Here is a 27066-nt window from a genome sequence, read left to right on the forward strand (position 1 = left end):
AATCCCCAAAGTAAAGGAACAGGGGTGTGATTGGAGTACATTATTATTACATAATGCGACTTTGGCGGCTAGAGGGTTAATAGATCTATGCGTTTACCGCAACTATGACAACGACTGAAAACCATGGAAACGTAAACGTACAATTCCACCAAACCGGTCAAAACCGGCTTCCGGGTTTTGACCATAGATGACGTTCGGAAACTTGTGGATAAGTGTCATCATCATCATCATCATCATCATCATCACCTGGGGGGGCGGAGCCATTCTGAGGTGCGATGCCATTGGCAGCGTTGAGCGCCAGCTGCAGCGGGGACGGGGCCACACTTGGAACGCCGCCGGGGCCGTTGTTGTTGTTGTTGACTGAGAGAGAGAGAGAGAGAGAGAGAGAGGGAGAGAGAGAGAGAGAGAGCGAGGGAGAGAGAGAGAGAGAAAGAGAGAAAGAGAGAGAGAGAGAGAGAGAGAGAGAGAGAGAGGTGCGGAGACAGAGTCGTGTTTCATTTTTTAAGAAGCAGGAATCTCTGTCATCCTGGTTATGTAAAGAACAGCTTGTAAATATCTGCCAACCCCACCCCTCACACACACACACACACAGTTGCTGTTGTCTGTAAATACCCGTCTCTAGGCGTATAGCACACACACACACACACACACACACACACACACACACACACATGCTACACATACCAAGTTTAAATAAACACACACAGTTCAATATAGACAATATGGTGTATACCACTGAAATGTGTTTCTTATTACATGTATATAACAATGAGACACAATCTATTGTGTGTACACCAGTGTAATGTACATTATAGCGTGTGTATATACTAATATACCAGATGTACCAGTGTAGTGTCAAATATATTATGTGTGTATTTACCATATATCAAACACACAGTGTATATTAAATTGTGTGTATACCAGTGTAATGTACCTGAATAGTGTGCCCTTGATATAATGTGAATGTAACCAGTATAAGGTATATCACATGCCAGTATAGTGTGTGTGTGTGTGTGTGTGTGTGTGTGTGTGTGTGTGTATACCAGAAGAGTGAGTACTACGTAATGTACAGCATAGTATGTATATAGCATATTTGTTGTCTGTGTATTTTTATAGTGTGTATACACCAGTATAGTGTAAATTATATAATACAGTAAACTGTGTATATACCATTTTATTGATTGTTGGTTTAATTCTATTTAAATCTATTTTAAACATTATGTATACACCAATATGTGTGTGTATACCACAACAGTGTAAATGCTATAGCCCACAGTATAGAGTGTGTATACCACTACAGTGTAAATGCTATAACCCACAGTATAGTGTGTGTATATACTACTACAGTGTAAATGCTATAACCCACAGTAGAGTGTGTGTATACCACTACAGTGTAAATGCTATAACCCACAGTATAGTGTGTGTATACCAGCGTTATCCAGCAGCTCCTGCAGGCCCTGAGAGAACAGCAGGTTCCTCAGTCTCTCCACTTCAGCCTTCAGCTCTCTGATCAGTTTGGCGTTTGGATCTTCATTGATCACAGCGTTACAGCGAATCTGTTTGGCCCGGTCAGCATACCTGGAGGCACATGACACCGGGTCAGAGTGGATCAGATACGGGGGATAAGATCTCAGCCCTGCCATTGATCTCATTGATCTGTCAGCTGCTTTTTTTGCAGTAGATGAGATAAAGAGTTGATATCTGACCTTAGAGTGCTCAGTGTTTCTTCATAGTTGATGTCAGCAGGACTTAGAGCAGCTATCATGGCCGTCCGGGAGTTTCCTCCTGAAACACACAATGCAGTCAAACTTTACTGTTACTGTTTGACTGGTCCTAGCTCTGACTGGGACTGTAGATATGTCTGATGTGAGGTAAACGTACCCAGGTTTTCCTTCAGTAGCCAGGTGAGAACAGAGTCTCTGTAGGGAATAAAGTCACTTTTCCTCTTCTTACTGCTCTGCTGCAGAGGACAGGAGACAGAAGTTGGTTTTTCATCTTTAACATGTGAACTCAGTCTTGATAGAAACACAAAGTGTGCGTTGACTAACCATTTCAGCCAAAGCTGATATCACTTTTCCCAATGTGGTTAGAGATTTGTTGATGTTTGCTCCTTCCTGTGCAAAAAAAACAAAGTTAACGTTTACTCAGACATCACAGTAGATGAGTAGATTTTTAGTTATTCCCATATCAACGTGACTCTATGACCTCTGACCTTGAGCCTGGTGCCCTTCGCGCCCGACGAGTCAGCTCGCTCGCTTCCAGCCAGGTCCACCAGACTGATCTTACTGACCTGAGGAGAAAGTCCAGAGGTCAGTCCAGTCAGCACAGAAGAGATACAGTAGATGAGTTACAGTAGAAATACAGTAGAGATACAGTAGAAGAGCTACAGCAGAGGAGGCAAGGTAGAGGAGAAGTAGAGGAAGTATAATAGAGGAAGTAAGGTACAGTAGAGAAAGTATACTAGAGGAAGTAAGGTAGAAGTACAGTAGAGGAAGTAAGGTAGAGGTACAATAGAGGAAGTAAGGTAGAAGTACAGTAGAGGAAGTATACTAGAGGAAGTAAGGTAGAAGTACAATAGAGGAAGTATACTAGAGGAAGTAAGGTAGAGGTACAGTAGAGGTACAGTAGATGAGGTAAGGTAGAGGTACAGTAGAGGTACACTAGAGGAAGTAAGGTAGAGGTACAGTAGAGGTAGAGTAGATGTAGAGTAGAGGTAAAGTAGAGATACAGTAGAGGAGGTATTATAGAGATACAGTAGAGGTACAGTAGAGGTACAGTAGAGATACAGTAGAGGTAAAGTAGAGATACAGTAGAGGTACAGTAGAGATACAGTAGAGGAGGTATTATAGAGATACAGTAGAGGTACAGTAGAGGTACAGTAGAGATACAGTAGAGGTAAAGTAGAGATACAGTAGAGGTACAGTAGAGATACAGTAGAGGTACAGTAGAGATACAGTAGAGGTAAAGTAGAGATACAGTAGAGGTACAGTAGAGATACAGTAGAGGAGGGATTATAGAGGTACAGTAGAGATACAGTAGAGGTACAGTAGAGATACAGTAGAGGTAGAGTAGAGGAGGTACAGTAGAGGTAGAGTAAAGGTAGAGTAGAGATACAGTAGAGGTAGAGTAGAGGAGGTACAGTAGAGGTACAGTAGAGGAGGTACAGTAGAGGTAGAGTAAAGGTAGAGTAGAGGTACAGTAGAGGTAGAGTAAAGGTAGAGTAGAGGTACAGTAGAGGTAGAGTAAAGGTAGAGTAGAGATACAGTAGAGGTAGAGTAGAGGAGGTACAGTAGAGGTAGAGTAGAGATACAGTAGAGGTACAGTAGAGATACAGTAGAGGTAGAGTAAAGGTAGAGTAGAGGTACAGTAGAGGTAGAGTAAAGGTAGAGTAGAGATACAGTAGAGGTAGAGTAGAGGAGGTACAGTAGAGGTACAGTAGAGATACAGTAGAGGTACAGTAGAGATACAGTAGAGGTAGAGTAGAGGAGGTAGAGTAGAGGTAGAGTAGAGATACAGTAGAGATACAGTAGAGGTACAGTAGAGATACAGTAGAGGAGGGATTATAGAGGTACAGTAGAGATACAGTAGAGGTACAGTAGAGATACAGTAGAGGTAGAGTAGAGGAGGTACAGTAGAGGTACAGTAGAGGAGGTACAGTAGAGGTAGAGTAAAGGTAGAGTAGAGATACAGTAGAGGTAGAGTAGAGGAGGTACAGTAGAGGTACAGTAGAGGAGGTACAGTAGAGGTAGAGTAAAGGTAGAGTAGAGGTACAGTAGAGGTAGAGTAAAGGTAGAGTAGAGATACAGTAGAGGTAGAGTAGAGGAGGTACAGTAGAGGTACAGTAGAGATACAGTAGAGGTACAGTAGAGATACAGTAGAGGTAGAGTAGAGGAGGTAGAGTAGAGGTAGAGTAGAGATACAGTAGAGATACAGTAGAGGTACAGTAGAGGAGGGATTATAGAGGTACAGTAGAGATACAGTAGAGGTACAGTAGAGATACAGTAGAGGTACAGTAGAGATACAGTAGAGGTAGAGTAGAGGAGGTAGAGTAGAGGTAGAGTAGAGATACAGTAGAGATACAGTAGAGGAGTTACAGTAGAGCAACAGTAGAGATATTGTAGAGGAGGTACAGTAGAGGTAGAGTAAAGGTAGAGTAGAGGTACAGTAGAGGTAGAGTAAAGGTAGAGTAGAGATACAGTAGAGGTAGAGTAGAGGAGGTACAGTAGAGGTAGAGTAGAGATACAGTAGAGGTACAGTAGAGATACAGTAGAGGTAGAGTAAAGGTAGAGTAGAGGTACAGTAGAGGTAGAGTAAAGGTAGAGTAGAGATACAGTAGAGGTAGAGTAGAGGTAGAGTAGAGGTACAGTAGAGATACAGTAGAGGTACAGTAGAGATACAGTAGAGGTAGAGTAGAGGAGGTACAGTAGAGGTAGAGTAAAGGTAGAGTAGAGGTACAGTAGAGATACAGTAGAGGAGGTAAAGTAGAGGAACAGTCGAGTCCTCTGGGTCCTCAGCGACCACAGACCTTCTCCGTGTCCAGACTGGTCATCTGGTCTCGTCGTTTCTGGGTGAAGACGATGGTGAAGACGGCGTGGGACCTGGACGACGTCTCGTTCATGTTGGTGGCCGCGACCGTCCTGCGATCAATAATCAATCAGGTGTTAATAAACTGATCAGTGACTGGCTGCAGCTTCATCTCAGGAGACGTAACAACCGCTCACACCTGCAGCCAGGTGAGTTTACACACAGAGACTGTTTGTACCAACAGTCTGGAGCGCTAAGCAACTCCAGACTAATCACTGGCTTCGTTAACGAGCCCAGACAGGTTAGACACCTGAAGAGGCCTCTGAGGTCAGAGGTCACAGGTCCTGACAGTTTACACAACCAAGATCACCTGCAGTTTAAAAACACCTTGGGAATTAGCTGCTGTCGAGGAACCAAGAGCTAATTCTTGTATTTATGGGTTTTCCTACATTTCCCACAATGCTTTTCAGCTTCTACGCCAAAACCTGTAGCCTCATAAACCAGCCTCTCGCGGAAATACAATTAATTTCATTTCTGAGGGAGAGTCTGGCCTCATTCCCCCTGTAAGCGTTTGGCCTGAAACCCTCAGAAGGCCGAGCCAATCAGCGTCGTTGCTGTGACTGACACAGCACGTTGGCCAATCAGGGACCGACTGGTGCAAAGCCCCGTCACTACACCAACTTGCTGATTGGCTGAATGGGGTTGTCTGTCAACGCTACTACACCCGCCCAGCTCCCGCCCACCCCAAACACTTACAGGGGGAATGAGGCCAGACTCTCCGTTGAAATGAAATGAAATGCATTTCCGCGAGAGGCTGGTTTACGAGGCTACAAAACCTGTTCATGATGTTGTTGTTGGGAACCAAAACACACTAATTTACATATATGATCAAAACGATTCTGGTTCTGGAGTCTCAGACCCATGGTGCTTTCTGTTGAACCAGCAGCGTGCAGACAAGTTAGAGACTAGAAGGGAAGAGCCAACTATTTCTTGGTTCCCTTGAGAACCGGCTTTTCAGGTTCAGGACCTGGTGTTTTCTTTGTCTGAACGCACCGAGCGGTTCAAACTTGGGTTTGGGAACCAGAACCAGAGTGGGCACGGGGCCCTGCAGGTGTAGGATGTACAGGGAGGACGCTAAAACAGGGTACAGAACACATAAGGAAAACCTCCGACAGTGTATTTTCCCAATACAGAAACCACTACCAGTGATCTTGGGGTTTTAGACTTGACTGACCAATCAACTGTCAATTATCAGAAAAGATAACTGTCAGATTGATTGATAGTAACAGCAGTAACTGATGATGTGGTTTCCTTCAGGTTGGTGGATTTCTGTTCTGACCAAGGGGGCAGTTGTCGGTCTGAGAAGTGAAGCTCACTTCCGCGTTCAAAAAACTGCAATCCCCTCGGCTTCCTCTGGGGGCTGGCTCCAGAAGGGAGCAACTCCAATCAAGCCCCATGTTAAAATAGCCGACTTTACAGCTTAAAAAAACATATTTACAGCCTGGTACATTTTATTTTTTTGGTCTCAATTGATAGTTTCTACCCCCGCACACACTCTGAGGGGGGTGAATTTTTTAAAAACTCTACCGTTTTACTGTTATTAGGTTTAAAATTCAGGCCAATTAGGGCGCAGAAACGTTGAGTGACAGGTCCGGAGACCGCTGCTACGAGGCCAGTGGGCGGGTTCTCGGCCACCGCTCCAAATATGGCAAGTAGGATCCAACATGACACGGTTCAAACCCCCGTAGTAGCGGCACAAAACAGACTCCCCCAAACCAACGGGTGACGTCACGGTGCTACGGCCGTTCTCTTTACAGTCTATGGTTCTGACTGACGGAGTTACTGACCGAGCCTTGTTGCCGGCGTCCATCAGGTCCCGGATGTCGGTGAATCCGGTCACAGCCAGTTTGGACAGGTCCTCCACGTACGGCCCCAGGATGGGATGCTCTCGAACCCGCAGAGTCCCCTGGGACTTTGGGTTCAGCAGATCCCGGACCCGCTCGCAGTAGATCTCCATGTAGGACACCTGGGGGTCAGAGGTCAGAGGTCAGAGGACAGTTTGTCTGAAGGACACGATGGACTGAAGGGACGGGTCAGACAGAGTTTACCTCCACAGAGTAGGTCAGGTCTGGATCCGAGTTGTCCCCGGTCCTCTGAAACAAGTCCTCACACAGCTGGACACACAGAGACACACAGGGGTCAGTCCAAAACAACAACATTATTCCAAAAGTTGCAAACAAAACATATGGTGAGGCCTCATTTTTATCACTATGGCCCACGTTGCCTATGGAACCGACTGCCTAAAGACATTTTTATAAGCAAACTGAAGACCTGCCTTTTTAGCCTTGCTTTTAACTGATTCTTATTATTTTTATTGTTATAAAACATTCATTTAATTTATTATTATCTTTTTTTATTCTATTTTAATTCATCCATTTTTATTCTATTTTCATCCTACTACACCTGTCTACTTTTACTTCATTTTATCTAGTGTCTTTCTCGTCTTCTCATTTTATCTATTTTACTTCATTTTATCTAATGTTTTCCCCACTGCAAATGACTGAGTGTAAGATAGCGTTTCCTCGATGGCTCTAAAATTATTGTGTGAATGTGTATGTGTATGTGAATGTATGTGTGTCTCCTAATATGTGTTCCCTATGTTGCTTGTTTTTAACATGTGAAGCACTTTGAGCTGCTGTGGGCATGAAAAGTGCTTTATAAATAAAGCCTGATTGATTGATTGATTTATAGCGTCTCAAGTATCTGAGACTATTTCTGTCAGATTTTCAAAATAAAACAACAAAAGGCAGAGTTTTAACACTCAGAGGTTTCACTCCTGTGCACGACTGCAGCTCAGAGTGAGAGAGTGAAGCCGAAGCTTCTGGTTTCAGACACGGATGGTGAATCCATCAGGACCATTAACTGATCATTCATTGGAAAAAAATGGAAGTAAAAGAAAAAAAAAACCACAGTGGAAATAAGACTTGGCTTTTATTGTGTTTCCATCCTCGACAGACAGATGACCTGGATGTGACGGATGACTGATGATTGACCTTCACTGTTTCCCTGATTAATCTGTGTCTTTTATCAGTGTAAATGATGAAATCTGAGTGTTGTGTTTACTTGTGGTATGATCCCCTCCTGTCCAGGCTCCTGTTTGCCCATCATGGTGTAGCTCTTTCCTCCACCAGTCTGGCCGTACGCAAAAATACACACATTGTATCCTGGGGAGAGAAAAAAAAGATATAGATATAGTATAGATACAGTATATTTAGGTTAAAAAAAGTAAACATCTAAAAAAAAAAGTAAGTATAGACATAGTAAAATATCTTCAGAAAGTCAAACATCAAACAGCTCCTGTTGAACTCAGCCGGTTTTAACTAGTGTTAACAGTGTGTATCATTAGCATTGTTATCATCTACCCTACTTTCCGGACCTGTATATAAGCCGCACCAACTAAATAAAAAGAAAAAATACATATCTAGGCCGCAATTGTATATAAGCCTCAGGTTTTCATGTTGTAACATGAGATATTTCCACAGAAAGACAGTAGAGAACTGTGACAGTCCGCTCGCTTTTCCTCTGTTTTGGTTACGCTCCTCTCACCCATGTGTATTTGTTTACAACGAAGCCGGAGAAAAATCAATAAATGGAGTGGTGGATAAGGTTACATAACATATACGATGTTACGGCGTGTGTGTTTGTGTAGTCTTGACGAGAGACGAGAGCTGGGACACCGGGGCGGGGAAGAAAGTAGCGGCTTATAGTCCAGAAAGTACGGTACAGTATACTTGTCACCTTATGAACATCACAAACAATATCCTCTGTAGAACCGTTAGCGTGGTCATTAAAACCAGAAAATACAACATTTTTTGTGGTCTTGGTCTTGTTTCGACAGTGTTTGGTCTCGGTCTTGTCTCGGTCTCGGGTCTCTCGGTCTCGCAATGTCTCGGACTGGCAGAACGGTCTCGAAGGGATTTGTAGCCTAAAATATCCAGGCAGGTGTAATTGTAATTCTAACTTCTTTGTATTTTACCCGACCTCCCACCTTCTCACCAACATACCAGACTTTTAAATGTAATTGTAAATTCAACTCTTTTGTATTTCAAGTACCTGAGACACTCAACCTCTCACTTTCTCATCAATACTCAAACCCTTTTGTATTTTAAATTGTGTTGATTAGAGCCCTTAATCACACTCTAGGATGTCGGTGCCGATACCTGTGAAAGGTGAAAAGACATCCTGAGTAGGGGGCTGACCCCACAGAAAACAAAAGATGTAAACACACCCAAGGGGTGGGCTTTTCCTCTAGTATAAATGTTCAGATTTCCTGATGATCAGGGTCTTTTGTCATTTTGAACCGCTCGCATGTTGATTGACCTTTTCTTTGCAAAGAAAATAAAACTCTGTCGGCCGACAAGAAGTCTCTATTTCATTCTTCACCAAAGCAGAAAAATTTCCACAACACAGGCATGCTTTTTTTTTGGGATATCATTATTTATTTGCCCCCTTCAAGTGGAACCAAAAATGCATTTTGTGACACAGACGCGTTGGCGCTCGTCCTCTCGCGTTCTACAACTCATCCGGAATAGCAAAACATGGTGTAACTAGTTGGGTTTTTTTTGGTCTCGTTCTCGGTCTCGAGCTCAACTGGTCTTAGTCTTGACTTGGTCTTGGTCTTGGTCTTGGTTTTGTCTTGGTCTTGATACTCTCTGGTCTTGGTAGTGTCTTGGTGTCGGTTCAGGCGGTCTTGACTACAAGTCTAGGTATAAGGTCGTAATCTGAGCTGTTCTACATCAGTTTTTTCAGAGACTCAGACAATATCAAACCTGTTTGACATATATGAATAATAATTTTCAGGCCAGTTGAGAACTCGTGGGATCGGGGGCTTTGAGAGGTTTTATTCAGTCACAAGAACTTACAGAAAATAAAAAAAAGACCCGGATTCTAATTGAGACTCGGCTTTTATTTGCTCAAACCTGTAGACCGGAGTCTGTTTGAGACTTTGAGGCTTTTTATTTGAGAATTTAGAATTACAGTATATAATATAATATAATATAATATAATATATCATTTACAGTATAAAAATGTATAAAAGCAGGTAAACGAGAAGTAGGTGAAGTGTTTTTACCTTCGAAGGCGTGAAGCAGCATCTCCTCTCCAATGTCCTTATACACCTGTCTCTGGGACGCAAAGCTGGGGTCCTCAGTCTAAACACACACACACAGACACACACACACACACACACACACACATCTGGTTAACACTCATCCTGATTATCTGATGGACATTCGTGTGTGTGAACATTTGTGTGTGTGTGAAAGTGTGTGATCACCGTTGTGTGTGACCAGTAGGAATAGTCGAAGGTGAAGTTCTTGGCTCCATCTTTGGGCTGTTTGGGGTTGGAGATACCTGGAGGGAGAGAGGAGAGGTCGCGTCAAACACACACGTATAGAAACTGATTGAACGTTCACACACACACACACACACACACTTTCAACTCGCTCGTCATTAACAGGTCCAGTGTAAAAATATCTGAGCGTGTTCAGACGTTCGCTCCTGCTGCTGCTGCAGCGTCTATTAATAAACTAGAGTGTGTGTGAGTTTAAATAGCAGCAGGTTCAGAGGTCACGTGACCGGGCCCAGAGGCATTCTGGGAAGGCTGGCGGCTGCTTTCATACATGCAAAACCTCAGACTCAATGAGCCATAGGAGAAGAAAAAAACACAGTGAGACGACTATGGACCAAACAACAAAAAAACCAAAAATATTTTTGGAAGGAAAATTTTATGGGAATTAAAAATGAACCAAACTTTGTCTTGAAGAAGGTTTTTTTTGTTTTTCTGTGGAAAATCCTGTTATTAATTAATCTATAAACAATTGAGAGGCGGATTTTCCTACAGGCTGAGCTGAAATAAGCTTTTTTATTTGGCAAAAACACAGTTTTTTTCTTGCACTGTTCATCTTTGAGATTTTGGGCTATTTTTCTTCCTGAACATGTATTCTTTCAGAAAAATCAAAAGAAGTGGTAGAAAATCCGCATTAAGGTGGTTATTTTACTTTATTTTGTCTCTTTCATCAGTAGTTTTCTCCTAAATCTACGAAAAGTTAGCAGCTTTACATTAACAATCTATGTAATTTTATACAGTACAAGTCTTTAAAGGCCGTTTTCTCAGAAAGAGTTTTTCAGACTCAGACTCTGAGCTAGAAATCTCCACTTCAGCAGCACTTACAGACACCAAACCTTCCAGTTTGATCCCTTTCTATATTCTGAAGGTTTTTACAGAGGGGATTGTTGATATATCATTCACAGCCTCATTTATACAACGTTTTATTACTAAAAACATGGAGACATTTGATTTTTTTTTAGGGCTGGTGACAGTATTCTTTCATTTACAGAGTGATAAAAAGAGATATCCAAAATCCCCTCTGTAAAGACTTCTGACTCTAATATGTCAACAAAATAAAACAAGAATTTTGAAAGGGGCTTTATCCATTGCTCAGATTTTGGTTCTGGAAATGTATGCAAATTAGCACATATTTCATCAGATATTGCCACATTTACATATTTAAACATACAATTTGACAAAACTTGTAATACAAAAAATATTTGTCTTAATGCGAGTGATAAACTTGGGAGGTTTCATGGTGAAATCTGTTAGTTACATTTTTTACCCTATTCACCTGCAGTGTCTCCCCTTAACTGCACATTACATCTGTGCTCAACTATCAACACTGTTTCTATAATGTTTTATTGTATTAATGTAAATAACTGCACATAACTGTACAGAATGTCTCTCTTTTTTATATATTTATATATATTTGGTTCATATCCTTTTATATTCCATGTATTTTTACCTTGCATGCTACAATGCTGCTGTAGATAAACAGTTTTATGTCTTATACACGACTGTGGAGCTGCTTTAGTCGTGTTTTAATCTCAACCCTTCACACAGCCGTGACTAATTATACATTGTTAGAAAGCTCAGAGTTTCCTCATGTATAATCTCCACACACACACACACACACACACACACACACACACACACAGGAGGAAGCTCAGACTTCAGACTTTACCACAGGGTTCGTATTGTTCTACAGGAGTGAAAAAAGATTAAAAAAAGCAAAACTAAAGCGGAAAACTTTCACTTCCACCATGTTTTCCCTCTGTAACTTTAGTTCTGAGTCTCTTTCACTCAGTCTGACTTCTGGGATGTAAAGTTCAGACTGTGACCTTTCAAACAAGGCCGAGGTCACGACCGTGGTCCACACGGCTGAGGAACAGCGGGGCTTTTATTTTGGCGAGGCTCGGCAAAAAATCTGATTAAATTTGGGGTTTGTGTGGGAATGTTTGTGTGTGTCTGTGTTTGTGTGTGTGTGTGTGTGTGTGTGTGTGTGTGTGTGTGTGTTTGTGTGTGTGTGTGTGTGTGTCTATGTGTGTTTCTGTGTGTGTGTAGTTGTCGTCTTACAGGTTGTGTTTCCCTGCATCTGGATCACACACTTGGCGTTGCGTCCCGTCTCCCGGGAGTTGAACGGGCGGACTCGAACCGCCACCTTCACCGAGGCACCGGCCATCGTTTAGGCTCCACCCCTCTCCACCTAGAGGACGGCCAATCAGAGAGCAGCGTGGTCACACACACAAATACACATTTACACATACAAATACACACACACACATATACAAATATATACAAATATATACAAATACACACACAGAGGGAAAATACACATTAAGACGTTAAAACACTTTAAAGTTCAGCATCGTTGAACCAGGAAGAGAAGAGAGGAAACTCTACTCAGGTGCATTATGGGTAATGTAGGAATCAGGGGAAACAGAATAATCCACTCCCTCCATCTTTTCCTCTCTCATCTCTCCATCCTGTATCTCTCTCTCTCTCTGTTTTCCTCTTTCATCTCTCTCTAACTTTCTCTCTTTTCCTCTCTCTCTCCCTATCTTTTCCTCTTTCATCTCTCTCCATCTCTCTCCCTTTTCCTCTCCCTCCTTTCTCTCTCCCTCTCTTTTCTTTCTCATCTCTCTCCATCTCCTCTCCTCTTTCTCTCTCTCTCTTCCTCTCTCCACCCTCCTCTCCTCTCTCTTCTCTCTCCATGTCCTCTTCTCTTTTCCTCTCCCTCCTTTCTCTCTCTCCGGCACTTTTCCTCTCTCATCTCTCTCCTTTCATTCTATCTTTTCCCCTCCCTTCTTTCTCTCTCCATCTCTTCTTCTCTTTTCCTCTCCCTGCTTTATCTCTCTCCCTCTCTTTTCCTCTTTCATCTCTCTCCATCTTTCTCTCTTTTCCTCTCTCTCTCTCCATCTCCTCTTCTCTTTCCTTCTCTCTCCATCTCTCTCCCTATCTTTTCCTCTCTCAACTCTTTCCCTCCTCTCTCTCTCTTTTCCTCTCCACCCTCCCCGCCCGTCTCTCTCTCCTTTCTCTCTCTTCCTGTCTCCATCTCTCTCTCTTTTCCTCTCTCCCGTCACTCCCTCTCCCTCTTTCCCTCTCTATGTTTACGGTTGAACCACTCTTCCTCTTTTCCACGTCTCCTCCCTTCATTTCACCACAGTTTCCCGCTCTTTTTTGTTGGAAAGGAAAGAAGTGAAAAAGGAAAAACCTCCTCCTCCTTCTTCTCCTCCTCTTCCCATATTTCTCCTGTCTTTCTCTTTCTCTCCTCTTCTACTTTCTCTCCATCCTTTTTCATTCTTTTCTCATTTCCCTCTTCCTGCTCTTCATCTGTTCTCATTCCTGTTTTCTTTCCTTCTTTTTTTCATTTTTAATCTTAATTTTTTCACTTCTCCTCCTGTCGTTACTTTTTCCACCTTCTCTTTCATTTTTTTCTCTCTCTCTCTCTCTCCTCTAATTCATCCCGGGCGTTCGTCCTCCTCCTTCCTTCATTCTTTCCTCTCTCTCCCTTTTCCTCTTTCTTTCATGTTTCCACTTATTCCCCCCGTCTCTCCCTCTCTCTCTTTACATTCCTGTCCTCTGTTATGTGTTTCCTCGTCACCATGGAAACACACAGCTGCCTCCTCCTCTTCTTCCTCACCTCTGGTTCTTTCTCTCGTCCTTTTGTCTCTCTGTCCTTCTTTCCCTTTCCGTCTCTTTTGTTTCTCTCTTTCTCACCCTCTTTTCTTTCATGCTTCACCTCCCTCCCCCCTCCCTCTCTCCCTCCCTCTCCCTCTCTCCTCTCTCTCTCTCTCTCTCTGTTTGCCTTTGTCAGTCTATGTCGAACGCCCCTGCCTCGGGCCTTTAGACACACACAGGTCTGTTCCCCTGGGAAAACACCTCGTCAGATACTGTTACTGTGTGTGTGTGTGTGTGTGTGTGTGTGTGTGTGTGTGTGTGTGTGTGTGTGTGTGTGTGTGTGTGTGTGTGTGTGTTATTGATCAAGGCTGTCAATCATCTACCAGCTGCTCTCTGTCCAATCAGAGACACAGAAGATGCTGTGACCGCGTTATTGATGATCAGCAGCAGCTCAGTGATGATTGGTTATCAGCTGATGTTGACACACACACACACAGACACAGACACACACTGCTCTGTAATCACAGTCTCATTGCTCTTTAATAAACATGGCTGACATTCCAACACACACACACACAATAATTAGCGGCAGCTGACGAGTCTCTGATCTGACTTCACACAACGTCTGAACCACAACGTTTTATTTCTACAGTCATTTATCTTAAAGCAGAAGTAAGCGATCCGGTGGTTTTGGCTAATGCTGCGTTCCAGGCAGGCTTTTGAAACCGTAAATTACAGCTTCAAGTCACGACTTACGACTTTGTAGCGTTCCAGACAACCCACTCGTGTTTCTCCGACCTGTTTTACCGGTGAAAGTCACTATAACGGCCACTCGTAACTTCTGACCCGTGAAGTCGTACCAGATCGAACTGGTACGACTTCACAGGTCGGAAAAACACGAGTTACGGGTTGCCTTGAACGCACCATAACAGTCCTCGTCCCTACGTCGCCACATTCACGGCGTCCCTTGGCTGCACACACAGCCCTGCATGCCGTTCTCTCTCCTCATTGGATAAAAACTGTAGGATACGATAAATGTTTTCTCCTCGGCTCAGAGCAGAGCAGAGTGACTGACAGACTGAAAAACCTCTGGGGTTGTGTTTTATTGTGGAAAATGTGGGGCTGCGTTTTATTCTGAAAACTCTCGAATAATGTTTTACTTTCAAAATTCAAATTATGTTTTATTTCAAAAACTGGGCTGGTGTTTTATTCTTAAAACTCTGGGGCTGCATTTTATTCTGGTAACTCTCTATGTTTTATTCTGAAAGATTCAGGGTTGTGTTTTATTCTGAAAACTGTAGGGCTGCATTTTATTCTGAAAACTCTGGGGCTGCGTTTTATTCTGGAAACTCTGGAGTTATATTTTATTCTGAAAAATTCAAGGTGGTGTTTTATTCTGAAACTCTAGGGCTGCATTTTATTCTGAAAACACTAGGGCTGCATTTTATTCTGAAAACTCTGGAGTTGCATTTTATTCTGAAACTCTAGGGCTGTATTTTATTCTGGAAACTCTGGAGTTGCATTTTATTCTGAAAACTCTGGAGCTGCATTTTATTCTGGTAACTCTGTGCTGGTGTTTTATTCTGAAAACTATAAACACTAGTCCAGAGTTTGCATTTTATTCTGAAAAATATGCACTTTATTCTGGAAAATCTGCGGTTGTGTATTATTCTGAAAACTTTGGATGTGCATCTTATTATGGAAACTCTGGGGTTGTGTTTTATTTTGAAAATTCTGAGCTTAGCCTATGTTTTATTGACAAAACTGCGGTTTTGTTTTCATTGTGAAAATTCTGAGTTAACACTTTGTTGTGAAAACTTTGGGGGTTGCACTTTAATCTTATCCTGGATAACTCCTGGTCCGTGTTTTATTCTGAGAGCTGGGCTTGAGTTTTATTTTGAAAACCCTTCCTCTCTGTCTGGAAGCTAGTACACCTGTCTTTGTGGGACGATCTAGCTACTTCCTGTTTACGTCGGCCCGGGTGAAAGTTTCAGATCCATTAAAACGTGAACCGTCTCCGCCAATAAGAACAATAATAATATGTTCGACGTCTCCATGGTAACCAAGTTCCTCCTCAATGTCCTGGTTAAACACACCGACTAATGAACCACACTGACTAACAGGTTCTCTCATTATCATGAACACACACACCACTGACTGCCACAAACACTCACTAAAGCAACAAGTGTAGATTCATCCGCCGGTGAAAATAGTCCCTAATAAAGAACCTTTTCCCTCCTGTTTATGTAATAAAACAGTATTACTGAGTGTTTTAATCATGAAACTACGTATTAATGACGTGTTTTTAAAGGTTTTTTGGGATTATTTACACAATTAAAGAGGAAATAGACATTTAATTGTCTTGTTCTTTAAACACAAAGGTCACAGTGTCAGTTTCAATGAGTCTAACCACAACAATAACAACAACAACAATGGACACACCCAGCACGCTCATGCAAAAAGAAATAAACAAATGAAGCGGAGACGCCGTTGTCACGGTCACGCCTGTGAAATCATCACAAAGGTCACAGCTGCTGCTTTCTTTCCTATCACGTATCGTAACTAACGCCCCGTCGCTACGGCTACGGCGCCGGAAACGCTCCTGAGTCAGGACTTCCTGTGTCCAAGGCTCCAGCTCCCAGTTACTGAATGTGTGTGTGTGTGTGTGTGTGTGTGTGTGTGTGTGTGTGTGTTTGAACACACCGCAGAGTAGACAACAGACTGCTGGTTCCTTTATCTCACACATCCACATTCCTGCTGTGGGTTTTTATCTCCAAATCAAAAGCTGAATCATCTCAAAGCGATGTGCCGTGTTTTTTAAAGGTAGATGTTTACTGTTAAAGCTCCTTCAGAATAAAGGTAGATGTTTCAACTGTATTAAAGCTCCTTCAGAATAAAGGTAGATGTTTGTATTAAAGCTCCTTCAGAATAAAGGTAGATGTGTCTACTGTATTAGAGATCCTTCAGAATAAAAGTAGATGTTTCTGTTAAAGCTCCTTCAGAATAAAGGTAGATGTTTCTATTAAAGCTCCTTCAGAATAAAAGTAGATGTTTCTATTAAAGCTCCTTCAGAATAAAAGTAGATGTTTCTGTTAAGGCTCCTTCAGAATAAAAGTAGATGTTTGTATTAAAGCTCCTTCAGAATAAAGGTAGATGTTTGTATTAAAGCTCCTTCAGAATAAAAGTAGATGTTTGTATTAAAGCTCCTTCAGAATAAAAGTAGATGTTTGTATTACAGTAAAGCTCCTTCAGAAATAGATAGAGGTAGATGTTTCTATTAAGGCTCCTTCAGAATAAAAGTAGATGTTTCTGTTAAAGCTCCTTCAGAATAAAGCAGATGTTTGTGTTAAAGCTCCTTCAGAATAAAGGTAGATGTTTCTGTTAAAGCTCCTTCAGAATAAAGGTAGATGTTTCTGTTAAAACTGCTTCAGAATAAAAGTAGATGTTTGTATTAAAGCTCCACTCCTTCCTGTTACTTTGTGATGTCACAACTAAGCCCCACCCCCTCACCACCTGGACCCACCATCCAACAACTTTACAGGATTTGGTTTCTCTGAGTGTTTTATTGTGAAATCTATTCTAATATCCAAATCTAATCTAATATTTTTGTTGAATCATTCAAGAAAACAGTGAGCCAATCAGAAGAGAGGCTCAGAGTCTCCTCCTCTCTTCCGATTGGCTCAGAGCCTCCTCGTCTCTCCTGTCAGAGGTCAGATGATGTTTGTGTGATAATGTGTGTTGATGGACGAATCAATTTTAGACAATGTGTTCGGTTAACGAGACGTGACGCCGTGTCACAGCTCATTTCAGCCTCTTGTTGCTGTTTAACTCACAGACTGGAACTAAAGACGTTAAAGTTCAACCTGGAAACAGCCCATTACACACACACACACACACACACAACATCTCCTCCTCCACTCCTGTTACAGAGCGATTCTTTTTTTTGTTTGGAAAAATCGTAAAAAAAGAAAAAAAAGAAAATGTATCATAAAAACCAGAGATATTCAGTTCATTATCACATGTGGTAAAAAAAAAAGTTAATATTTCAGAAACGTATTCGATATTTTAGCTGAAAATAAAGTGAAATCAAATTTTAGTCGTATATCCTTGTCTTTATCAGATCAATATCGATCATAACCAACCAATAATCATTATTATAATATAGATAATAATTAATTAATGTGAGCTGAGCTGTAGATAAAGGGTTATTTGGATGTTTTTTTATGTTTTATCAATGTTCAGTAGATGTTTATAATAAATACACGAATGATCAATAATCACTAATCAGTAAATGTCTGTTATTTTGTTTTATTGTGCTTTAAATTCCACATGAACCGAGTCTTTGATTGTTATAACTGCAGTCACTTGACAAACATGATGAATTTAATTTATTTTGATTGAATAAAACTTTATCAAACACAAACTCTTGACATAACTCCAGGAAACACACACACACACACACACACACACACCACAGTGAGAACAGTGTGTGTTTGCTCTGTCAACACAGCTTCAGGTCGCACAACCACAACAGGAACACAGCAAACAGAGACACACACGCACACAGACACACACACACACACACACACACACACACACACACACAAGATGGTGGACAAAGACACTGGATTGTGCTCTAATCTTAATGTGTGTGTGTGCATGTGTGTGTGTCTAGGTGAGCGAGTAGCCTGCATACCACAGACCACGGGCAGAAAACGCTGACATCACATCACAGGCATGCGAGCTCGCACACACACACACACACACACACACACACACAACACACACAAAACATGCACACACACACACACACAAAACACACAGAGTTATTCAATGTGTCTGGTTGAACTGGCCCAGCTAGTTGAAGAGCTGCTTTAGCTGCTGCAAACTGACCAGCTGTTTAAACACTGTTAGCACACACACACACACACACACACACAGAGATAGACAGACAGACAGACACACACACACACACACACACACACACACACACACAGACAGACACACACACATATGGTGGAGCAGCTTCAGAGGAAAGATTCCTGCCGTGGCTGCAGCTCTGCAGCTCCAGCTTTTATCTGACAGCTGAGAGCAGCCTGGTCGTCTGTTACACAACAACATCATCACAGGAAAGAATGTGGAAACATGGAGGAGGAGACGAGGGAGGAGGAGATGAGGGGGGAGGAGGAGGAAGAGGAGGGAGGAGATGAGGGGGGAGGAGGAGGAGAGGGGGGAGGAGGAAGAGGAGGAGAAGTTTAGGTATCAGTGCTCACTGGAGTCTGAAGAGTCAGAATAAAAAACAATGAGTCAAAGAGTGAAAGAGTTGAAGATTCAAAGACTCAAGGGGAAAGAATCAGAGTCTGAGTCAAAGAGTCTGAATATGCAGAGACAAGAGTGTAAAGAGTCAGAGTCAAAGAGTCAGAGTCAAAGGGGTGAAGTCAAAGAGTCTGAATATGCAGAGATGGAGTTGGAGTGAAAGAGTCTGAGTCCGAGTCAAAAAGACAGTGTTGTAACAGAGGGAGAGTCAAAGAGTCAACGTGCTGTTACAGAGACAAAGTCAAAGTCAAAAAGTCAGAGTGTAAAGAGACAGAATCAAAAAGAGTCAAAAGTCAAATAGAAAGAGTCATAGTCAAAGGCCCTGTCCCAATTCACCCTAAATATTTGCCCTAACCCTACATTTTGCGCATTCACGTGTAGGGGTAGGGTGTCCCATTACTCTATGGAGGAAGGGGAAGTGCGATTTTGCCAATCAGCCCTCAAAATGTAGTGAGGTCCGATGCGGGCTTAAAACGAAGTGGAAAATGAAATTACCCGTTGTCACGCTCGATCGCCGTTTAGACAAATCTGAAATGCTTGAAGAAACATTACTATTTCTCTCTGTGTGTGTTTTGTGTCGCTACGTGTGGTATTTATTGGGGGAATCACGGCGTCGCGTCAGTGGCTGCAGCTGACAGGGACAGCTGACTGCGGTAGCTAAGCTAACGGCGGTAGCTAAGGTAACGGTGGTAGCTAAGCTAACGGTGGTAGCAGCAGGACGTCAGCTGTTAAAACCCTCCCGTTGTGGGACACGACATGAAACTACTCCAGTTAGCTCAGTCATGTTGTAACTCAGATATCCGCTGGAGAAAATATTTTTTCACGGACCGTTTATTGAGTCACTGAGTTATTAAAGTTAAACAGGTAGCTAACTGTTAGCCCGGCTAATCTCTGATAACCATGGCTAATTACAAAAATTGTTTAGACTGAGATAAACAAGCACAGCCAACGCAACAGGCAACACAACAGCGGAACCGCCGGCATTTTTCATGAATGAAAATAGTAGCCGGTATAATTGTAAACATGTGACGTATGTTATCACGTTCGCTACGTTCACTACACTAGTGGTGTCCCATTTCCATAGAGAAAGATTTTCTGCCGCTTTCCCTCAACGAGGGGAATTTACGGTTGAGGGCACTCAAAACCAAGTGGAAGATTTAAGGGGGAGAATTGGGACAGGGCCAAAGAGTCAAACAGAAAGACTCAGTCAAAAGTGTCCAAGTCAGAGTCAAAGAGTGAAAGCGTCCGAGTGAGAGTCAAAAAGACAGAGTGTTGTAACAGAGACAGAGTCAAAGAATCGTAGTGTATAGAGACAGTTAAAGAGTCAGAGTGTAAAGAGAAAGAGTCAAAGTCAAAGAGAAAAAGTCGATGAGTCAAAGTGCTGTTACAGAGACAAAGTCAAAGTCAAAAAGTCAGAGTCAAAGAGACAGAGTCAAAGAGACGTAGTGTAAAGAGTCAGAGTCAAAGAGTCAGAGTGTAAAGAGTAAGAGTCAAAGAGTCGTAGTGTAAAGAGTCAGAGTCAAAGAGTCAGAGTGTAAAGAGTCAGAGTCAAAGAGTCGTAGTGTACAGAGAAAAAGTCGAAGAGTCAACGTGCTGTTACAGAGACAAAGTCAAAGTCAAAAAGTCAGAGTGTAGAGAGACAGAGATAGAGTCAAAGAGTCAAATAGAAAGAATCGTGGTCAAAGAGTCAGAGTCAAAGAGTCCGAGCGTTGTAACAAGATGCGCATGGGAGCGCTACAGTGCGTCCTTTCTGCCTGAGGCCATCAGACTTTATAACACATATGTAGCCTCCAGACCTGGGCAGTCTAGCTGACCATATTTTTAATGAATGATTGTTGTGTGTGTGCCGGGAATATTTATCTGTCTATTTTTATATTGTGTATTTGTTTTTATTGTTGTGTGCTGCTGGGACAAACGAATTTCCCTCCTTCGGGATTAATAAAGTTAATTCAATTCAATTCAATTCAATTCAACACAGTGACAAAGTCAAACGTCCAGTCGTAGAAAACAAAACGCGTTCCTGTGGCGTTTCCTCCTCGTGCTCTCGTCTGCTGATGCTGTGGCTCATCTGTTCTGACTGATTGATTATTGATTATTACTGATCAGCAGTGAACAACAACACATCTGATCACAGCCGTCGGATGGGGTTTCACTCACATGTGGACACACACACACACACACACACACACAGAGTCAGTTCCCATGTGTAGGCCTCTCTGGAGGAATGTGATAATGAATGGTCTTCATACCACACAAAACACACACACACACACACTCTTCCTATGGTAATGTACACACACACACACACACACTGGGCTAAAGATAGTCATCAGCTCGACTCGACGCCCACTTTGTAAAGAACACTTTACACCGACTCTCTCACACACACACACACACACCGTCTGAGCCGACAACACACGAACATCCTGTTCACATGACAATGACCGCATGCTGCCTTCACATGCGGTGGGAAATGTTGGCATCCCGACCTCAGCCTGCACACAATAACCCTCGGGCAGACAACACAACACAACACAGCACAACAACAAACACAGTCTGAGGAGGACAAATGAACTCTTCACTCCACTTTCACGGCCAAATCTCTGTTTCCAGATGTTCACACACAATTCATCCAATAATAGTTTGGTTTATAAAATGTTGCAAATATGTACAGAAACTACAAACTAGCCTAGCAACATCACAATGTGCCGTCTTTATTAAAGGTAGATGTTTCTGTTAAAGCTCCTTCAGAATAAAAGTAGATGTTTGTGTTAAAGCTCCTTCAGAATAAAGGTAGATGTTTGTATAGGGCAAATCTCCTTGTCGTTTACAACTACTTCCTGGTAGAAAACCAGAATGAGAACAATAGTGACGGATGAGAGTTTCGCTATTTATATCTAATTTTTCATGTTACTATATCACCGTTTAGACTAATCTGATGTTTGTAAAGTTTATAAAACCAATGATTGGACAAACATTACTATTTACGTGTGCACATTTTTGTAATTAGTCATGGTTATCATAGATTAGCCGGGCTAACGGTTAGCTACCTGTTTAACTTTAATAACTCAGTGACTCAATAAACGCTCCATGAAAAAATATTTTCTCCAGCGGATATCTGAGTTCCAACATGACTGAGCTAACTGGAGTAGTTTCATGTCGTGTCCCACAACGGGAGGGTTTTAACAGCTGACGTCCTGGTGTTAGCTTAGCTACCGCTGTTAGCTTAGCTGCCGCCGTTAGCTTAGCTACCGTTAGCTGTCCCTGTCAGCTGAGCCACTGATGCTTTCTAGACACTGTGATTCCCCCAAACTGAATAAATACAACACATAACAACACAAAACACACACACAGAAATAGTAATGTTTCTTCAATCATTTCAGATTTGTCTAAACGGTGATAGGGCGTGAAAAATATGATATATAGACTCTCGTTCGTTACTAACTTACTACTGTTCTCATTCAAATTACGTGCTGGTTTTCTACCCGGAAGTAGAATGTAAACAACAAGGAGATTCCGTCTGTGAAATGTTACAAATACATACAGAAACTACAAACTGGCCTAGCGACATCACGCCATCTAAAAAAAAAACAGCCCATATTGCAACACCTGGCAACTCACTACAGTGAATGAGTGTCCTTGAATGCAGCATTACAAACCAGGGATGTCACCATTATACATTTTCTTTCTTATACGATTATCACAATTATTATGCATTAATTAATTTTACAACACTATGAATGTGTAAAATCAAATATAGTCAAAACATAATTACATTTACTCATTGTTAACACAAAATATTTCAAGTATGTATCTATTAATATATAAGTGTTTGAAATATTCAGGTCATAAATTGTCATCATACCAAATGTTTACGTATCGTTTTTTGTTTTGTTTTTAAATACAAATGAAACTAACATTTAAATTCCTACCAATTCAATGTTACGTTAGTTAAATGGACCAGTATCTGAACATTTACCTTTATTTTGGTGCCACATCTGCCAATATGGTTCCAAAATAATCTTTTTTTTGGGAAGTGACGGTATTTAGGAATCTTTACGATTAATTAATTGTGGCATTTAATACCACGATTAATTGTGAAAACAAGTAATCGTGAAATCCCTATTATGAACTTTATTCCTACAAAAAACAAAAAAAAATGCATCTTTTTACAAGAAGATGCTAATAAACATGATGAATGTCGACCGTGGTTGTTGATTTATAGAAAAATATATGGTTTCATAAGCAGCAACAGCAGCTTAGAGACGACTATCGATTAATGAGGAACTAAGTCTGGTCTCTCCTCCATGTGCATTTGTTTTCAAATGCTCTGATCTTACAAGGTTAAAGAGGAGTTCCTCTTTAAAGGGATAGTTCAACATTTAGTCAGATCCTCCTCTCTCCATAACCCCTATAGTCACAGCAGTAGGTTCATCACCTTTAATTATTGGTGCATGTTGTTTTGAGATCGGCGGAGCAGAGACGTGAGCTGCTCAGTGAACGGAACAGGTCCCCTGTCCCTCATCAACCTCATCAAATACACAATCCACAACGCTCTGGTGGACAAGCTGTGGGCTGCACATTCACCACGCTATGAAGTAATCATGTAACATTGCGACACATGAAGCAAATACTATGAACTACGGTAACTCTTTAATTCACAGGCCGTTAATTACGTGATAATGTCAAGAAATAGCCAAGAAATAACAATAAATTGCGTCATAATGTCTAGAGATATCCTATAAATAACAATTTCATAGTAATGTCGAGAAATATAGCCAAGAAATAACGATTGATTGCAACAACTTGTTTGGCCTTTCCAAAACAAGGTAAAGCATGAAAAGCATGTGTAAACTTCTACCTTTATGAAAAACATGACATAACTATGAAATTGATTGTTATTTCTAGGCTATTTCTTGATATCATCACATCATTAACGGCCTGTACATTAAAGGGTTACCGGAACTACTTTCTCTTCTGAAATCCCTCCACCCAGCAGCCGTGTCTGGAATGTAGTTCCGGCTGCATTTCCCTCTAAAACAACTCTGTCTGGTAACGTTGTGTTATTATCTCATAGCGTGGTGAATGTGCAGCTCACAACTTGTCCACCAGAGCGTTGTGGAGTTGTTGGATTGTGTATTTGATGAGTTTGATGAGGGAAATCAAAGAAATCCCATAATGAGCCTCCGCAGCGTAGCTCTGAGCAGCTCACGGCTCTGCTCCGCCGATCTCAAAACAACATGCACCGATAATTAAAGGTAATGAACCTACTGCTATACGACTATAGGGATTATGGTGAGAGGAGGATATGCACAAAAAAAAGTTGAACTATCCCTTTAAAGAGCTGCATATTTCAAAGACAACAGAAACAGAGAAACAGCTGGATGCTAAAGCCGACGCCAAAAAGTTTCCATTGAGTCGCACTAGCGCCGGCGCTAACAGGTGGAGACGCTTTTATTTTGTTTAACGCGTGTCACCTGGAGGAGGGTCGACGGAAAAAAGACACACACACCAACAGACACTCACACACACACACACACACACACACACACACACACAGACACACACACACACTAACACACACAGACACACACTCTGACCATAATGAAGTACATGTTTCAGTCTCGTGTTATCAGTTTTGTGGTGTTGCCTAATAACATTAGGGCAGAATCCAAACAACATGCAGCTAAAAATACACAACACACACACACACACAGACACACACACAGAGACACACACACACACACAGAGACACACACACACACACACGGAGACACACACACACACACACACACACACACACACACACACACACACACACACACACACACACACACACACACACACACACACACACACACACACACACACAGATAGCTGAGATGCCTCGCTGTGAGCTGCTTTAGCCACTCAGGCTAACTTTAACTTTAACTTCAGCTTCAACTCTCTCTGTCGACGCCGTTAAAAGACTCTGTTGTTCAGACTCGATGTGGAAACTTTGTTGTTGTTGTGTGTTGTGTGGTTGTGTGTTGTTTGTTGTTATGTGTTGTGTTGATAATCTCGTCTGTAACAGTGGAGTTGTGTGAGGAAGTGAAGTCCACACTGAGGTGGTAGATAGAGCTACAGATATGGGGCCATGCTGCTGCTGATCCATCGATCAATCATTGACCAGGAGTTTCTGTTTCGTTTCAACCTTTGTGTCCTTAGACGTTAAAGGAGTCGTCAAGGTGATAGTAATCATAGTAATAATAATAATCATCATCATCATCATCATCTGGAGCTTCTTTGATCTCATCTTCAATTATCAATCCATCAGAAAACCAATAATCTGCAGTGGTTTTTATGATCAATTCATTAGTTTGACTCTTTTATAGGAAGAAAATAAACATGTGTTTCAGTTCCTCTACACTGTCACGACTGTTGTCTGGTTTTAAATGAGACATCTTGTGTCTGGAGGCTGAATGAAATAAGACTTTTCACTGTTTTCTGATCAATAATTGTCAATAATAACAATACTATCAATAATCGGCTAATTAATCATTATAAATCGATCATTTAACACTTGTTTATAGCTGTGTAGTTGATGTAAACACAGTTTTTTTTATTATCCAGGCTGAAGTCGTTCATATTTTGGATATTTCACGTTCTAATTTTTAATAAAACAATTTATAGATTAGGTCTGCTAATAAATAAACTTTTTTTTTTTAAATGTCTAATCTAATCCAGCAGGTGATTGTTTGTCACTATTGATCAATGTGAAGACAGTTTAAACAGATAGATAGATAGATAGATAGATAGATAGATAGATAGATAGATAGATAGATAGATAGATAGATAGATAGATAGATAGATAGATAGAGAATACTTTATTCATCCCTAGCAGGGAAATTCAAGTTAGTCCAGTAGCTCACACAAGTGTTATATAAAACGATTGCAGCAGGAACAAATGATCTCTTAAATCTTTCAGTTCTGCAGGTCAGGGAGATGATCCTTTTAAATATTGATCAATCAATCAGTCTGAAGGTAAATTTGACCTCAAATATTGAAATATTTACAAAAGATCTTATTGATTGATTGGTTAGCTGATCGTAGTGTGTGGAATGACGTCACATATATTTAAATCAAGTGTTTAATAATTCATAACAGAACCACCTGTCAGGTTTTATTCTGGCTGGATGATATAATAATGTAGATGACAGTTTAGTCTGTGGAGTCTGGAGCAGGTGTGTCATATGATAAGATTATGATATTACCGGACACACACACACACACATTGCATTTTCACATGCACAATTTGCACACTATTTAATTACTTATTATTTATTATTATACATAGGGCATATTACAGGCACACATCATACCTCCTTCTCTCTTCTTTTATCTCTTTTATTATTATTGCTGCTTATTGTTTAATTAATTGTCCATTTGTATCTAGTTTTGTCCTTCTAAGTGCTATAAGCTTCTATGGGGGCAGCAAAGGAAACTCACCTTTCCACTGTGCAAATGACAATAAACACTTTGAATTTGACAAACAAAGACACACACACAGAGACACACACACACACAACTACTCACCTCTACCGGACCGGAGGAAACCGTGAGTCTCGTGGAGGCCACGCACGCGCTGATCCGTTCACTCCGTCCCCATGTCTCCGGTCGGTCGGTCCGAAAACTACCGGAAACTACCGAGGAACTCCGACAGCGACAACACGGCGGCGGCGGAGCGGAGGGGTCAGCAGCCGCCGTGGTCCCGATCCCGGTCCCGGTTCTAATCCTGATCCTGATCCTGATCCCGGTCCTGGTCCTGGTCCTGGTCCGGGCCTGTCGGTACCGGGACAAGGACAGTCAGTCAGTCAGACAGCTGGGTGGGGGCGCTGCTCTCACACACACACACACACACACACACACACACACACACACACACTTTGGAGAAAAGTTTTAACACTCACTTCTTATGACGTCTCTTCTCCCGAGTAACGGCGACTGACTCCGCTGGCGGCTGACGTCACCGTCCGGTAAATGACGCCCGGTTGTAATAATAAGATAATAATAATAAGATCAAATAGTAATAATGTTGTAGTGTGTGTCCGGATGCAGGAGGCCGCGGGCGGTGAATCACGGCCGGACTCGGACTCGATCCTGAACCCGAACTCACTCGGTGATCCGGTCGGTTGGTCCTTAGTCCGCCCCGAGGGGGAAGTTTACCGGCGTGA

At 41.8% G+C, this 27066-nt stretch overlaps 1 protein-coding gene across 2 annotated transcripts in view; it reads right to left on the bottom strand.

Annotated features, from left to right (window-relative positions):
• The window catches only part of LOC146968380 (kinesin-like protein KIF1C), a 47081-nt gene extending 20482 nt beyond the window's left edge, over positions 1-26599 (bottom strand). The window contains exons 1-14 of one of the 2 annotated variants that reach the window (XM_085759087.1): positions 26429-26599; positions 11993-12122; positions 9860-9936; positions 9656-9734; positions 7648-7748; positions 6633-6698; positions 6372-6550; positions 4526-4637; positions 2213-2290; positions 2049-2114; positions 1882-1960; positions 1707-1785; positions 1430-1578; positions 247-360 (exon numbers count right to left, since the gene is read on the bottom strand). In XM_085759087.1, coding sequence (XP_085615213.1) covers positions 247-360; positions 1430-1578; positions 1707-1785; positions 1882-1960; positions 2049-2114; positions 2213-2290; positions 4526-4637; positions 6372-6550; positions 6633-6698; positions 7648-7748; positions 9656-9734; positions 9860-9936; positions 11993-12098 — 1285 coding nt within the window. In that variant the 5' untranslated portion in view covers positions 12099-12122; positions 26429-26599. Of the gene's footprint in view, positions 1-246; positions 361-1429; positions 1579-1706; positions 1786-1881; positions 1961-2048; positions 2115-2212; positions 2291-4525; positions 4638-6371; positions 6551-6632; positions 6699-7647; positions 7749-9655; positions 9735-9859; positions 9937-11992; positions 12123-26414 lie in introns of both variants that reach the window. The other variant, XM_085759088.1, reaches the window with a different exon arrangement.
• Positions 26600-27066: the final 467 nt, after the last annotated feature.

This window comes from Trachurus japonicus, chromosome 18 (assembly GCF_045865225.1).
Source record: "Trachurus japonicus isolate A0001 chromosome 18, Traja_1.0".
In the NCBI taxonomy this organism is placed as follows: Eukaryota; Metazoa; Chordata; class Actinopteri; order Carangiformes; family Carangidae; genus Trachurus; species Trachurus japonicus.